This window comes from Arvicola amphibius, chromosome 8 (assembly GCF_903992535.2).
Source record: "Arvicola amphibius chromosome 8, mArvAmp1.2, whole genome shotgun sequence".
NCBI lineage: Eukaryota > Metazoa > Chordata > Mammalia > Rodentia > Cricetidae > Arvicola > Arvicola amphibius.
The window spans coordinates 82,082,129-82,096,226 of record NC_052054.1 but is presented as its reverse complement, the minus strand read 5'-3'; the positions used below and the strand labels follow the sequence as shown (position 1 = coordinate 82,096,226).

General features: G+C 47.3%; 1 protein-coding gene across 1 annotated transcript in view; it reads right to left on the bottom strand.

The window, feature by feature from the left end:
• The window catches only part of Znf536 (zinc finger protein 536), a 248,580-nt gene that overhangs the window by 161,389 nt on the left and 73,093 nt on the right, over nt 1–14,098 (bottom strand). The window contains exon 2 of the mRNA XM_038338345.1: nt 9,681–9,836. Within this exon, the coding sequence (XP_038194273.1) occupies nt 9,681–9,836 (156 nt within the window). The remainder of the gene's footprint in view (nt 1–9,680; nt 9,837–14,098) is intronic.

Genomic DNA, 14,098 nt, shown 5'->3' with positions numbered 1-14,098 from the left:
GTGAGGTATTTGGAGAGGCTGAAATGGAGACTGGACGCCCCATGCCTTTCTGGGCTCCACTGAACATGGGGTCCTGTCTTGGGATATTTGCATTCTCGGCCTGTAATGTGAGATTTTAGAGCACGTGTCCCTTGAGACCTCGTCATCATTCTCAACTCACAATAAGCATCACACTTAGTCCTCCCAAAGAGGCCAGAGAGGCCCACCTATCCAGAAATGTGCATATTTGCATGAATGAATGAATGCATGAAGGAGCATCTCCAACTTCGGAGCACGCTTGCTGGCCCTGGGAACTCTCTCTCTCTCTCTCTCTCCCTCTCTCCCTCCCTCCCTCCCTCCCTCCCTCCCTCCCTCCCTCTCTCTCTCTCTCTCTCTCTCTCTCTCTCTCTCTCTCTCTCTCTCTCTCTCTCTCTCTCTCTCTCTCTCTCTGTGTGTGTGTAAGAGATAGGGGGGGGAGTGGGGGGGAACTACAGGCAGTTTTGAGCTGCCATGGAAGTGGTGGGAACCGAGAACTTGGGACCTCTGAAACAGCAGCAAGCACTCTTAGCCACTTAGACATCTCTCTAGCCCCTTCCTCTGGGATTTTCAGGGGCTGTTTTGGCTATACAGGTTCAGGAAGCCCTCCCTCCACCCTTGCCCTCTGTGGTGCTGTCTCCTTCCATTCTGTGCATCGCTATAATCTAACTGGGTCCTGAAGGGTTTGTGCTTGGGCGGCCACTTCCTGCAAGTACTCCAGAGTGAGGAAGGGGTAAAGCTTCGAGACAAAAAGCCTCCTGGTTTAAGGTTTTTCATAGTTTTTAAGTGGTTTGAAAAATCTTATCCCCTAACCCTCTGCTGTGCTGATTTCTTTTCTGCTTCCTGGACTTCCAGAGAGGGGCACAGCCTGAAGGGTGATGTTCTGGCCAGGCAGACCTGGGAGATGGCAGTGATGTGTCATGAGGAGAGCTTTATGTCCCACTGGGAGCATCCCAGCTGTTTCCCATGCATTCTTTCCCCAAAGGATGCATTTGGGCGTGCTCAGGAGGCAAACTTTGCACAACATTGGCCTGGATGGAGCCTGGTAAGACATGATAAGGAAATCGTATCAGCAAGTTTAGCAGCTTGGAGGAATCGTCGAGGTCCCTCCTCTGTTTGGCCAGCAAGCAAATGCTGAGTCCACCTGTACTGAACAGCTTCATGGTCAAAGCCACTGCATCTGGACACATTCTTCCAGGCTAGCACTCTGGGCTGACCATGACAAGTCCCACGCTGCAGACATGGAGAGAATTCTGCAAGAAGCTAGGTAGTGAGTTCACCCAGTTGCTCCCAACTGAGGTCCGGCTCTGTCGGAGACTTGGACAACCATTCCCTGTGCAGCTGGGTGGCACAGGTAACCTCGGACCCTGTCAGCAGCTCTGTCTACTTGAATGATTGGCCACTTAAGCCACAAAATGAGTCTAACTCTCCTAGGGGAATCCCTCAGACTGCCCCAGGCTTTGCCTGGGGTTGTGAGTTCTCCAGTCACCTCCATGATCAGTCCTGGCATCTGCTTGCTGGAGCAGGCACAAACTCATGCAAATCACCAGCACACGAAACAGTGTGTGTGTGTGTGGGGGGGGAATGAAGGCTTCCACTCAGCTCTAAATCTGAGAGAGCCTGAATCTCTGATCGTCTAAGAGGATTCTCCTATCCAGATACTTACATACCTACCTTCATGTATATACTACCATCTCACTTTAGAACTTCAGACACTCGGAGGGCAATGGTACCCTGGGTCTAGTACAGTAAGCTAGTTCAAAACCCGTGCCTTAGTACAAGGATGTCCAAGATTAGGCTGTGCACACACTGGCGGAAGAAGGTAAGAGCATTAATGATCCTCTCACAATATTTTTAAAGGAATGCAATGAAGGCCATACAGTATATTTCTAGAAAAGAGTTCAGCTAGAAAAGACATAGTACATTTTTTTTAAAAAAAAAAGTTAATCGGTTCATCATTTTGGCAGACTAATAAACGTATTGGAAACATCTTAGAATTAAGTTAACTTCTCACAAGTGTGTAACATAAAATATATATTCAATTTTGGAATCTCATTGATTCCTGATCATTAGACTGTAAGCTTTTAGAAATATATGACCAGGTAATGGACTAACCACTTCTTTGTACCTATTTTTCCATAGTCTTATTTAATTTTTTTTAATATGAGTTCTCTCTGTGTAGCCCACGCTGGCCTTGAACTCATGATATTCCTGCCTCAGCCCCTGAGTGCTAGAATGACAGGTGTACACTACTAAACCCAGAATAACACACACACACACACACACACACATATACTATATATATACATATATATATATATATATAATAAAAATATACCCAGATACTTTTACTTTTCACAATTACTTTGCACCTGGGAGTTCCATAAGAACTTGAGCTATTTTGGAACTATTCAGGGTAAGCTTCTAATAATACCTCTCCAAAGTAATAAACACATAGATACATATACACACATATATACATATACATATACATATACATATACATATACATATACATATACATACATACACACATACATACATACAAACATGTATACACATACATACACACATATATACATACACACACATATACATTCATACATACACACATATATTCATGGCACTCTCTTTGGAAACCCCTTTACTACTTTTTTAAGAAGTGATTTGTATGCCTGACTTTTTTTTTTGGCTAATTTCTAAAAGTGTTTCCACTTTGAAATTGAGTAACTAAATATTCTCCAGCATTGCGACCTCTTTTGGATATTTATTTAGTCTTCTTACATGTCTTTACTTAGTTAATACCGGGAGAGATAAATACGGTGTTGCCTTTGCAGCGAAGCTTCAGTACATTAATATAAATTGTACACTAATTCCCCCAAAGCATATATACGTTGTAAACCTGAAGACTTTTCACACAGCTGCTTATTGCTAAACACTGCCTTGTCCAGAAGGGGACAATCTGTGTCTCTAATTGCTGTCACTGAAGCCGAGATTCATTATGTGACTTTCCCATTAAAATGTGAGCATTAATTTGTATAATGAAATATCACCCACTGCAGTGTTCATTAGCCATGCCCTACTGTATACGCCACATTGTTAGCTACCTAGAAACTGTAGTTAATTTCACTAATGGATATTTCCCTACTTAGTGTTTGCTAGAAAATTTATACTGTAACATTACCTCTTAAACTTTTAAGGAAATTTAAATTCAATCAATTATTTTCCACAAAAGTTTGGGATGTCATTAAAGGCAGGAAGAGCAGCCATGAGGGACGGCAGAGGAACAAAATGGGCTTTTAGTTTGTCCTAGAGATAGAAAAGCTGCACTTTAGATCCAAACAAAAAGAAAAAAAGAGGGGGCTATCTCCTTTTGGAGACAATGTTCCTCTCTCCTATCGCGGCTTTCCTACCGTGGTTCTGGGATGAAGGATAACAGCAGACACTCCCCTGTTGGAGGAGGCAAGAGAAAGAGCAGCCCCATCTAATCCAACTTGTTCTGGGACAGGTGTTCATGGAACTTCTGTGTGTGTAGTGTGTCACAGCAGCTGGCCAGCTCATGCAGCCAAAGGCAGATGAAAGCCACCTAGCAGGCGGGACGCAGGACGCCACTGGGACAGCAGCTTCCATAGTACTGTCCTGGGAGGAGACAGCATATCCACTGGCAGTTATCTTGCCCTGCAACTTCTTCCACAGATTTGAGCCCCCGAAGAGCCTATGGTGGCCATTCCCCAGCCTCATACTTCCCTATGCTTATTGCACTGGTGGAGAAACTGAAGCACACACAGCACAAGGGGTCAAGGAGCCCTGGCCTGGTCCCAATCTGAGCAGGGAGTAGCAGAGAGGCTGGATGTCTCACACTTCCCTGTTAGGTTACTTAGGGGTGGCAGCCACACCACACATGTACCTATAAGCCAGTTGCTGCTCTCCTGCAGGCAGTGGTGTAGATGTGCTCTGTCAAATAAAGGTCACAGTAACTCCCTAAAGCGAGCATGAAATTCAAGCAGCGAGCAATATCAGTACAGAGCACTGAGCAAAGGGACAGTTTTAGAATATGACAATACAAAAAAAATCTACCACTTTAGCCTGGTTGAGAGCATCAAGTCTCTGACCCTCAGTTTCCTTTCCTGCAACAGGGTAGTAGGAAGAATCCTCGCCACCAACTTGCTAAGAGATGCAGTAGCAAAGTTGTGTGCAGAGTTAAGCACTGGGTCCTACATGGGAGGCCCAGGGAGTATATCAGCTAGTGGCCGTCCTGCTGCACAGATAGCCCAGCAGTCCAGCAAGGTGCCCCTAAGATGGCTCTTCTATCCCTGTGGACCTAGAACCCTCTGAGGATCACAAAGGAGAGCTCTCTTACTATCCTCGAAGGTTCTGTGTGAAAGGGAAGCCTCATGCCTCACGAAAGGATGCTGTCAAGGACAAGGGTGGAGCCTCCAGGTACCCCAGCCAGCCGGTCTCAGTTGCTAGGTCATAGAAGCAGCACCAAGGAAGGCAGCCGTGCTGGCAGGTGTGACCCAGAGACTGAGGCCTAGGCCACCTGACCACAGCTGAGCCCCCTGCAGATGTACCCCCGGCTTCCTCGTGCCCATGCATCCCTGTGAAAAGGTCCCTACTCGGGGATGAGAACCAGTGTGCAAAGCACATCCCCACCAGATTAATAAACCACCCACATAATTTGAGAGGGGAAAGAAACTAATGAGATTTATTTTAATTAGTTGCTGAACTTTAGGGCCTCCAAGTTTTCGCCAGTGAGGTTGTTGATTACATTTCTCTGCAATGGTCGGTGCTGCAGCCACAGCTCTTTGGTCTGGATCCACATGTAGATAAGTCAGGATAGCGAAGCTGACTTGCTGGTCCACGGCCCACAAAGCATGGGTTGATGCACTCATCGCCCGTTGGGGTGGGGGAACGTCAGTGGCAAACACAGACCTCCCGGAACCATCAGCACCTGCCTGCCTCCAGCACAAGAAATGGACGTATGTGACCCTTCTGGAGTATCCCTCTGTAACCCCATTTCCCAAGGTGGTATCAGTCAAGGAGGCATAGAAAAGAAGGAATGGAATCTGCGTGTAATTGGAACACCTCAGACTGCAATGACAGAAGCCAGTTTCCTATTGATCACATAAGGTACTGTACCCTTAATGATGGGGATGCATGATGGCAGGTGCATCACCAATCAGCTTCACCCCTGTGAGAATATCACATGGCAGAGTGGACTTACACAGACCCAGACGGCAGTAGGTCTGTCCCTCCACGAAATCAAGAGACAAGGGAAACACAAGATATACAGGACTGCTGTCTGTAATGGCTGTGACTCAGGGGTAGCGCACTAGAACACCCGCATAGCATACATGAGGCCCTAAGTTCAACCGCTACTACTGAAGGGAAAGAAAGCCAATGACAGTCCTTTAGAGTTCTGAGCATGACTTCTTGTGCTACTGGCGGATGGTGTGGTGGGTCAGTTTACACTTCTACTGTCATACAAATAAAACATGTGCTTGAAGTGGCCATTTTACTAGGTGATGGGAGTTTTCAGCTCCATTATAATCTTCTTTCCTTAGACAGAGTCCCACTGTATAACCCATGCTGGCCTTGAAGCTGGCTCACCCCAGACTCATGACATTGCCTCAGCCTTTCCATAACCACCCATCACCTTACAGTCTGGCCCAACAGAGAGTCAGTGTGCAGTGTAGACTATACAGCCAACCTAGACACGGTCTCTTTCCCTGAGAACTCTGATTCATACTCCATTCAGCCTGTGCAGACTGGATCTGAATTCAAATCATAGCCCTTGATCAACAGAAAAGAAATCATCCAGACATAGGTGATCAGGACATCAAGTTCCAGCTAGCCCAGGGTAGCATCTCCCAGAGCGGGAAGTGCCCTGATTCCCCCTCCTCCAGGTTGGGTGGCAAGGATGCTGCCTTAACAGGAGCCAGACTGGGGGTGGAGGGGACAAGCTCTGGGAGCTGAGTGAAGCTCGGGACTCCAAAGGTCCTGAAGGTACCACCCATCACCCCAACCCCCACCCTTCTGTCAGAAGCTGGGGTTGGGGGAGGGCCACAGAAATGTCCTAGCTACCTGCAGGCTCTCCTCAGCCCCCAGATGTTCAGAGCCGTCTGAACGCTGCTTCTACTCAGCGCCTCTCTAATAAACAGGTGTTGGGAGAAGAAGAGCAGTAATTAAGTTAATGCAGTGGAGAAAAGAAAGGAAAATGGTTTTTATCAGTCGATGTCACACGATCAAGACTTCTAATAAAGATGGAGTGGGATAGAGAAATACAGAGAATGGTCCCTCCTAGAGCCAAACCAATTAAATCGTATTCATTACACGTTGGATTTTTAAATGCCCTCATATGCGTCCCTTACCGGAGGACTTTCAGAGGTGGCACTTGGAAGGGCACGCTCTTCTTTTCATGGCCTGCTGTCCTCCAGCCATGCCATTTAGAAGCAGGGACACCCAAGGGGCAAAGTGGAGGGCGATTTCCCCCAGCTCGGCAGCGTAGGCCCCACACGAAATCATGTATTAGTAAATAACTCGGTTTTGATTGCTTTAATTGTGTGTGCCATCTAGGCTTTCCCATTGCGGCGATGGGTGTTTACCTCCATGATTTCTAACGTGTAACACTCTCTGCTCGATTCAGACATACGAGTGTAAGCGCTTTTCAACTTCTTTGTTCTTAGATAAAAAGAAAATTGATCTTTATCTGGTTTCCATTCTGCTTTTTTAAACCCAGTAAATACTGCTTCTGGGGGCAGGGCGGTGGAAATGTGATGTTTCCATGGCGTCTTTCATTTTCTCCCTATGGAGGAAGTTTCTGGAATGCTGCTGCTCCTGGCCCTGTCTTGCTTCTCGGTGTCACAAACTTTGGAAGTCTGTGATATAGAAGTTGGAGAAAAGAAACAAATATGTCTCAAAGTTTAAAACCTTAAGAAGAAGCATCTACCTGCTGCCGTGCGGTTCACCAGACTTGCAGAAGTCTCCTCTCCCGGCAGTAGGGTGGGTGTGAACCCCACTCTCATCTCCACGTTGGGAGGCACCAGGAACTTTTACTGACCCTATCCCCAGGGCTGTATGTTCAAGTGAGCTAAAATCAGTTCCAATATACCCCTGGTCTAGTGTCCACTCCCCCGTGCACAGTCAGCAGTGGTGCCCCGCAGATTGTTTTCATGTCCTGAACATTTCTATGCCCTTTAACTCCCACCACCACTTAAGTGCTGTCCTCCAACCTCAGGAGGAACACAAATATGCCGACATTGATATAACCTGAAAAAATCAGGTGTCTGCGCAGAGGACAGTGGCGACTCCCAGGGAGGCTGGCTACTTCCCCTCACGCACGCACTGCTTCGTTCATTTGGGAATTTGTTTCCTGAGAGCCAGGCTCTGTTGCCCTCCTTGCGACATAGCTGGACAGACAGAAGCCTCTGCTCTCATGAAACTCATACTATAGTCAAGGGAAGGGAGAATTACAAAATGCAAGTGCTTGAGTGTGCCAGATGGGGCGCGAGCTGTGGAGAAAAGTGAATTGGGGAAATGAAGGGAAGTTGAGCAAGAAGCGAGAGATGCTCAGAGGCCCTCTCCTCTTAGGGAAGGCTGGCCCCAGAATTGCAGCACTTGTAGCCATGCTGAGGTGTCTCACGGTTCCTCATGTCTTCTAGACATTCTCTATTGGCTTGGCCCTTCCATGCCACCTTATACAGAGCAGGGCTAACAAGAAAAGGGTCACTTTCCACCTCCAGCATGTGTTCTGCCATCCAGCCTCACATGAAAATTCAGTGTGTCCCTCTAACTGGGGAGCTGGCACAGCCAGTAAAGGCACTTGCTGCTAAGCCTGAGGACCTGAGCTCAATCCCTGGGAGGCACATGGCAGCAGAGAACCCACTCTAACAAGCTGTCCTCTGATTTCCTTCCACGTGCATGCTGTGGTGTGTGCAAGCACATCCACATGCAAATAGATAAATGACTGTATGGAGAGCAATTTCAGTTACACCACCACCACCACCACCAATGTGTAAGGAACTCTTTCAGGAACAGGCTTACAGGAACAACAATGATAAAGGTGGGTCAACGATGACCCTCACAAGTCTGAGGCTCTGCGCAGTGAGAAACAATGCCCATCGTAAGGACCAATGGAGCAAAATTGGGCTTTTCACAACATGTTACATTCACGGCAAAAATCAGGCAGGGGGTGTGAAGTATCTTCAATAGGGAGAGTGAGGAAGGCTCATGTCTGAGGTAAGCCCCGGGTGATTATCTGGAAGGGGAGCATCTGAGGTGGAGGCAGTGGCCATGAGAAGGCCCTGCAGCAGGGACAGGCATTCTGCACTGCAGGGATAGGGAGAAGATGAAGGGTGCATGATGCTGAGGATGGGGTCAGGAGTGGAGCAGGTTGAACTGCAGCAAAGCCCCTTGGGAGATCACTGCGCAGTCTTAAAACGCCCCTCCGTTCCGTTTTCGGTGTGAATGTCCCATACAGTCTTGGGCGTTTGAACACTTGGTCCCCAGCTGAAGGCGCTGTTCTGGAAGGTGGCAGAACCTTTGGGACATAGGGCTTAGCTGGCAGTTACGGGAGTGGACCTGTTTCTGGCTGGCGATCTCGGCTTACTGCCGGAGGTGGGAGCAAGCTTTCCCTCCACCGCAGACAGAGCTGTTGGCTATTGTCATTTTCCTTCCAGGAGGGGCTGTAGCCAAATCAAGTCTCTCCTCCTTTATATTTATTCTGCTTTGGCAGTGAAAAAAGTAACTAGCATGTGACTTTCAATGACTCTGGAGAAACATGCTCCAAGGCTGGTGGGGCTGTGACTATGCTCACCACACCCAGGCTACTACTACTGGTGAGGAAGTAGTCACCTATCTCCAGGGTTCCTTGGGGTGTCAGAGTTTGGGGCACCAGGTAAGAAACCAATTGAGGGCAGTGAGTTCCTCATCTTTTTGATATGCACAAGACTTGTATACACTGGTTGTTTCTGCCCATCTCTGAGCAGAGAATTATTGATTCTGTGGGAAATAGAACACAATTATTTTTGAAAATAGATGGCATATTTGTCTATCTTCTGCAGCGGCTCATATTCCAATAGATAAAGTGTCAGGAGAAAAATCAAAGAAAATGGAGGTGTCCATGACTCAGATAGATTTTTTTATATATATTGGCAATACACAAGCAACTAGCAGGAAGGCTGAAAAGAATAGTTGCCAGGGTACAAGGCAGAGATCTAAAAGGATGGCCTCACTGCAAGAGACTAGTGATCTAGACGAGAGGAGCCAGAGTGGCCCCGCGGCCTTTCTCTCTGTTTGGCTGACAACGCCTCTAGGTTTCTCTTGAGGCAACACCGTGGTGAACTACCTAACCACCACATAAGCAGAATGGCTCTACCTGTTCAGCCCTAAGGCTGGCCACAGGCCAGTCTGCGCGGTCATTTGAGGCCTTTTCTTAGAGTGGTTGCTTGGTTTTGATTTTGCCGCTGACCTAAAAGCAACGGAGTCATGTGAACATGAGCTAAACCTACGAGCCAGAACCAGCCTCTCTTTCTTTACGCTGCTTGGAGACTGCAGTGTGAAGCCTGGGTGTCACACAGCGCTGGTGACGTCACACAGCGGTGGGCTCGGGGCTTTGTCTGTAAGTGCTACTCCCTGACACGTGGATACACCTGGATCTCTCTCACCTGTGTGTATCCTCAGGTGGACCTTAAGGTGATGGGAAGTCCGGAACGTCTTCCCACAGTAAGGGCAGTCCTTCATGGCCGAGCCCAGGTTCCTGTCTCGAAGCAGCGCCTGCTGCTGGACGCCCCCAGCGGCTCTCCCGGCCTCCTCGCCGATGTCTGCAGTGGATGAGAAACATTCTCACATCACTTCAGCACATGTCAGGAGTTGTTCGCACCAAAACTGCTAACACCATACAAAGTTAAACATGTCAATACTACACCTGTCTATTTCATTCTTTGAATCTGACAGAATGCTGACAATTCATGTATTTTCTTGTTATTCTCTTAAATTATTTCATCTTTCCTATCATCATTTTAAGCAGCATATGGTACCTTTATATTGAACTGAATTAAACAAGAGAAGAAACAGCTGTGTCAGCAGCTGGTTTGATTTCTTCTTTCTGCTTAGTTCCTATTAAATATTATTTTTTTTCTAAAAGTTTAAAAATGTGGGCACTGGTGGAATTTGATTAATTCGTAATATAGGCTAGCTAGAAAGTTCACTCCAGGACCAAAAGCACACTTGCAGCTTTGCCAGTCACAAAGGGGGCCGGGACGTGTCTCAGCTGACTCCCCGAGACAGGCAGACACCCAGCTATTTTGGGACAGGAAAGAAAATTATCCCAAAGCAATCGCTGCTTCCTTGTGGAGTTGTACCCATCCCTGACTGGTGGAACTGCATGAAAGGAAGAAGAAAACGGATGGAGATGCAGTTCCACAATTAGCCCATGATAAACAGACAGTGACACATTCAAAGCCATGTGCGGAAGCTCAGCTTCCCAACTCCCATAAACTCCGAGCACTGCATTGAAGTCTCCTCGCCATGACTTGAGAAGTCCCTCCGTAAAGTATCAATACGAATTTTTCCATTTTGATGTTATTTATTAAGTAGCCCAAACCATTACAAAGGAAAATGAAATTTATATACGGCTGCCTTTTGTACAGAAATGATTGGACATAATAGTAAATAAAGCACAAACTATCTAGTGTTTGCCAGTGTGTTATTGCAGTACCCGGGGCCTGACATCTACAGAATGGGTCAGGCCTTAAGCATCTGTGTCTCTGAGGAGAGGAGGCAAGAGAACCCTCTCTAGACTCACTTCCCCACAAGTCTCTGGCCTCCTCGCAGAGCAGAGGCTGAAGCCTCGCCTCCAATGGCAAGCCCCTGAGACTGGGGGTGTCCTGGCCAGGGTTTCCAGCCCACCCTCCAGGCTTTGTGGTAAATTCCACTATAAAAACAAGGGAACCTTCTGAGATAATGAGCGGATCTGTGAGTTCTGCTGAGCTGAGAATAAATAAGATTTGTACCTTCCAAGCAATGGAAAATGCAAATTGCTTTTATTCTGCAACATCCATTGCTGGTGTTCTCTGCTAATGGCCAAAAGGGACAGACTTATAGACCATGAACAAGATGAAGGCAAACATACTTAATTCTTATTTGGATGTTGGCCCCAGGCAACTGCGCAAACGCCCTGGCTTGGAACATCCTTTCTGCATTTGGACCATATGTGAGCAGATCACCACACCAGAAATGTACACTGAAGGCCTCCTTCTAATTTGATCTTCCCCAACTCTCCTTGTCACTGTTGGAAGACCCATTTGGAGGGAACAATTACTTAGAGGGTTTTTAATTCGTAATTTTTACAAATGGAAGGATTAGGTTTATCCATATCCAGAACTCTTACCCGACGCCTGTCACCCCACTGAGCACCAGATTTATAGGCATTCCAGCAAACATGAGAAGCACCCAAAGATGACTTATGTAAGGATGAAAAGCTCAGACAGTGTGGCTAAACTGGGTCCCACAGGCCCCACACAATGTCTCCCTGGGGGGTCATTCACCAACTGCAAGTTGAGTGTCCCCAAGACTTTCCTTTTGCTATGGCGGGAAAGCAGCCTGGGGTCTTGTGTATGCCAGGTAGCCACACCTCTAGCTGTTAAATTCTCTTTTTTGTTTAATACATTTTTATTTTTCTAATGATATATATCTGTGTGCCTGTATATGGGCCTCTACACAAGAAGATCACAGAAGAGGTCAAGGGATGCCCTGGATCTGGAGTTACGGGCAGCTGTGAGCTGCCTGATGTGGGTGCTGGGAACCAAACTTGGGTCCTCTGCAACAGCAGTGTGTGCTTTTAACTGCTGAGCCATCTCTCCGAACCTATGCTTTATTTCCCTCCTTCTTCCTTTTCTCTCCCTTCCTTCCTTCCTTCCTTCCTTCCTTCCTTCCTTCCTTCCTTCCTTCCTTCCTCCTTCCCTCCCTCTCTCCCTCCCTCCCTCCTTCCCTCCCTCTCTCCTTTTTCCCTTACCCTTTCTTTTTTCTTTTGATACAGCATCTTGCCATGTAGCTCAGTCTAGCCTTGAACTCATAATCCTCCTGCCTCAGCCATCTGAGTACTCGGAGGACTGCCCTGAACCACTGCATGAAGTCCACCCAGATTTGAACAGCTCAAATGCCAGCTCCCTTAGCTCATCCCTGCACCCCCACCATCCTCATTCCATAACATCTTAAATCACCCAGACTTACTTTTCCTAGGAACTTTGAGTCAGTTTAAGAAATGATGAGCCAGATTAAAACTCTGTCTGGTACCACCGGAGACAAGCCATGATGCCCGGAGTGCCCTGACTTAGGTCTGGAGGCCAACAGCCACCTTTTACAATTATAAGCAGGGCTTGAATACCCGGCTGAAGTCAGGCAGGTTCAGGCCTCTGTAGGCAAGTTCCTTCAAGCTCTCTTTCCCACGATCCACCCGGGTAGCCTTTTCCTGCAAGGTGCCAGTGCGCAAGAGCAACATGGTAGGCATGGAATGGAAGCTCTGTTCATGATGAGGAAGGGTATATTTGTACTGGCGCTTTGGTGAGGACTTGCTCAGACTATTCTAGACAAACATGGGGAGAGGCGATACCCCACTCTGGAAGGCTTTACAGAAGTTGTGATGACCTATGCCTGGCTATATGTCACTCTAAGTGATGGCCCGTATCTGTTTCCCTTTTATCTTTCTATCGTGGATATGTGTGGTCCAATAAAAGGAATAAATTTGTAAGATAAACAGCTTTCTTTGCAGATTTAAGAGTTTAATTTTCACTTTACGCAGAAACAGTTTTCTCCGGGAAGGCCAGCAGGCCTATGGCGTTTACTCTTAAACTAATCCTTCTGGAAAAACAAACTCTGGGCCACAATGAAGGGGAATGGTGGGTGGTCCCAGGAAGTGTCCACAGAGGCAGGAAGCCAAGCGCAAGGAAGTCTGGGAACGGTTCTGCAGTGTCTGCCCAGTGCACACACATGGGACTTTGTGGATGAATCCAGTCCAAACTGGTCCTGGAATGGGTGCTAGTGAGCGTGCACACGCTAATCTGCATTCAACCCCAAGAACCAAGGAGGACATAAAGCTCCTGATGTCCGCTCTGCTCAGAGTATAGGAGTGCTCACAGTGCTCCTCTGCCACACTGCTGGGCCACATTCAGCCCCTGATGCTGCTATACCCCACTGACACTGCATGAAGGACAGCCATGGTGTGGCTGCAGACCCCGAAAGCTGTCACTCCAAAGGCATGACAAAATTGCCTCCATGATCATCTGTCAGATGGTTAGGGAGTTATCAAATGGTTCAAAAGTTTTAAGAGATTTTTAAAATTACACTTGCATATTTGTTTTATTGTGTGTGTGTGTGCCCACAAGTGCACAGGCCTGGGGCAATCAGAGCGTAACATGCATGAATTATTAGTCTCTCCCTTCTACCCTGAGTAGCAAAACAAGGCTGTCAGCCTCTACAGCAGGCACCTTTGACACACTACGCCATCTCAATGGTCCTCAACCTTTATTTCCCTCTCCTTCAACATGCAGAATTTCTCTTCCCTCCTATAAAACACTTTCTACAAGTGGTCACGAGGACAGGTTTGAATTTGCCATCTGGCCCTCTGTGATCCTCTGGTAAGGACAGACAGTCCTGTCTTTCCCGACATACTAGCATACCCCCTGTCCAGGGTGTATTCTGATGACATCTGATCAAGAAACTGACCCTGTGATCTCTGTATCATTTCTCAATGCTTCTGAAAAACACATGGCCGCCTTTTTCCAAAGCAATGCCTTACATAAATGCTGCTGCAGATAGCATTCCTGAGAGGTGTGGGCTTGCTTCCACCAAAGAATTTCAGAAACAGGTACGCTAAGCCACTGCTATAAACTGGAAGCTGCGTACTGGTTAACACAGGAGAGAGAATCGTGTTATTTCAAGCTGTTTTAGGAGCATGCTTGGGGAAAGCCATCAAGTGACAGACATTCCTAATTTCATCTTCTCAGGTTGAGAAACTGTGTCTCCTCCTTTCTTTTGCTTGTTCTAAGCCTCTGATGGTTGGGTGAGGCCAGCCACCGAGAAGACA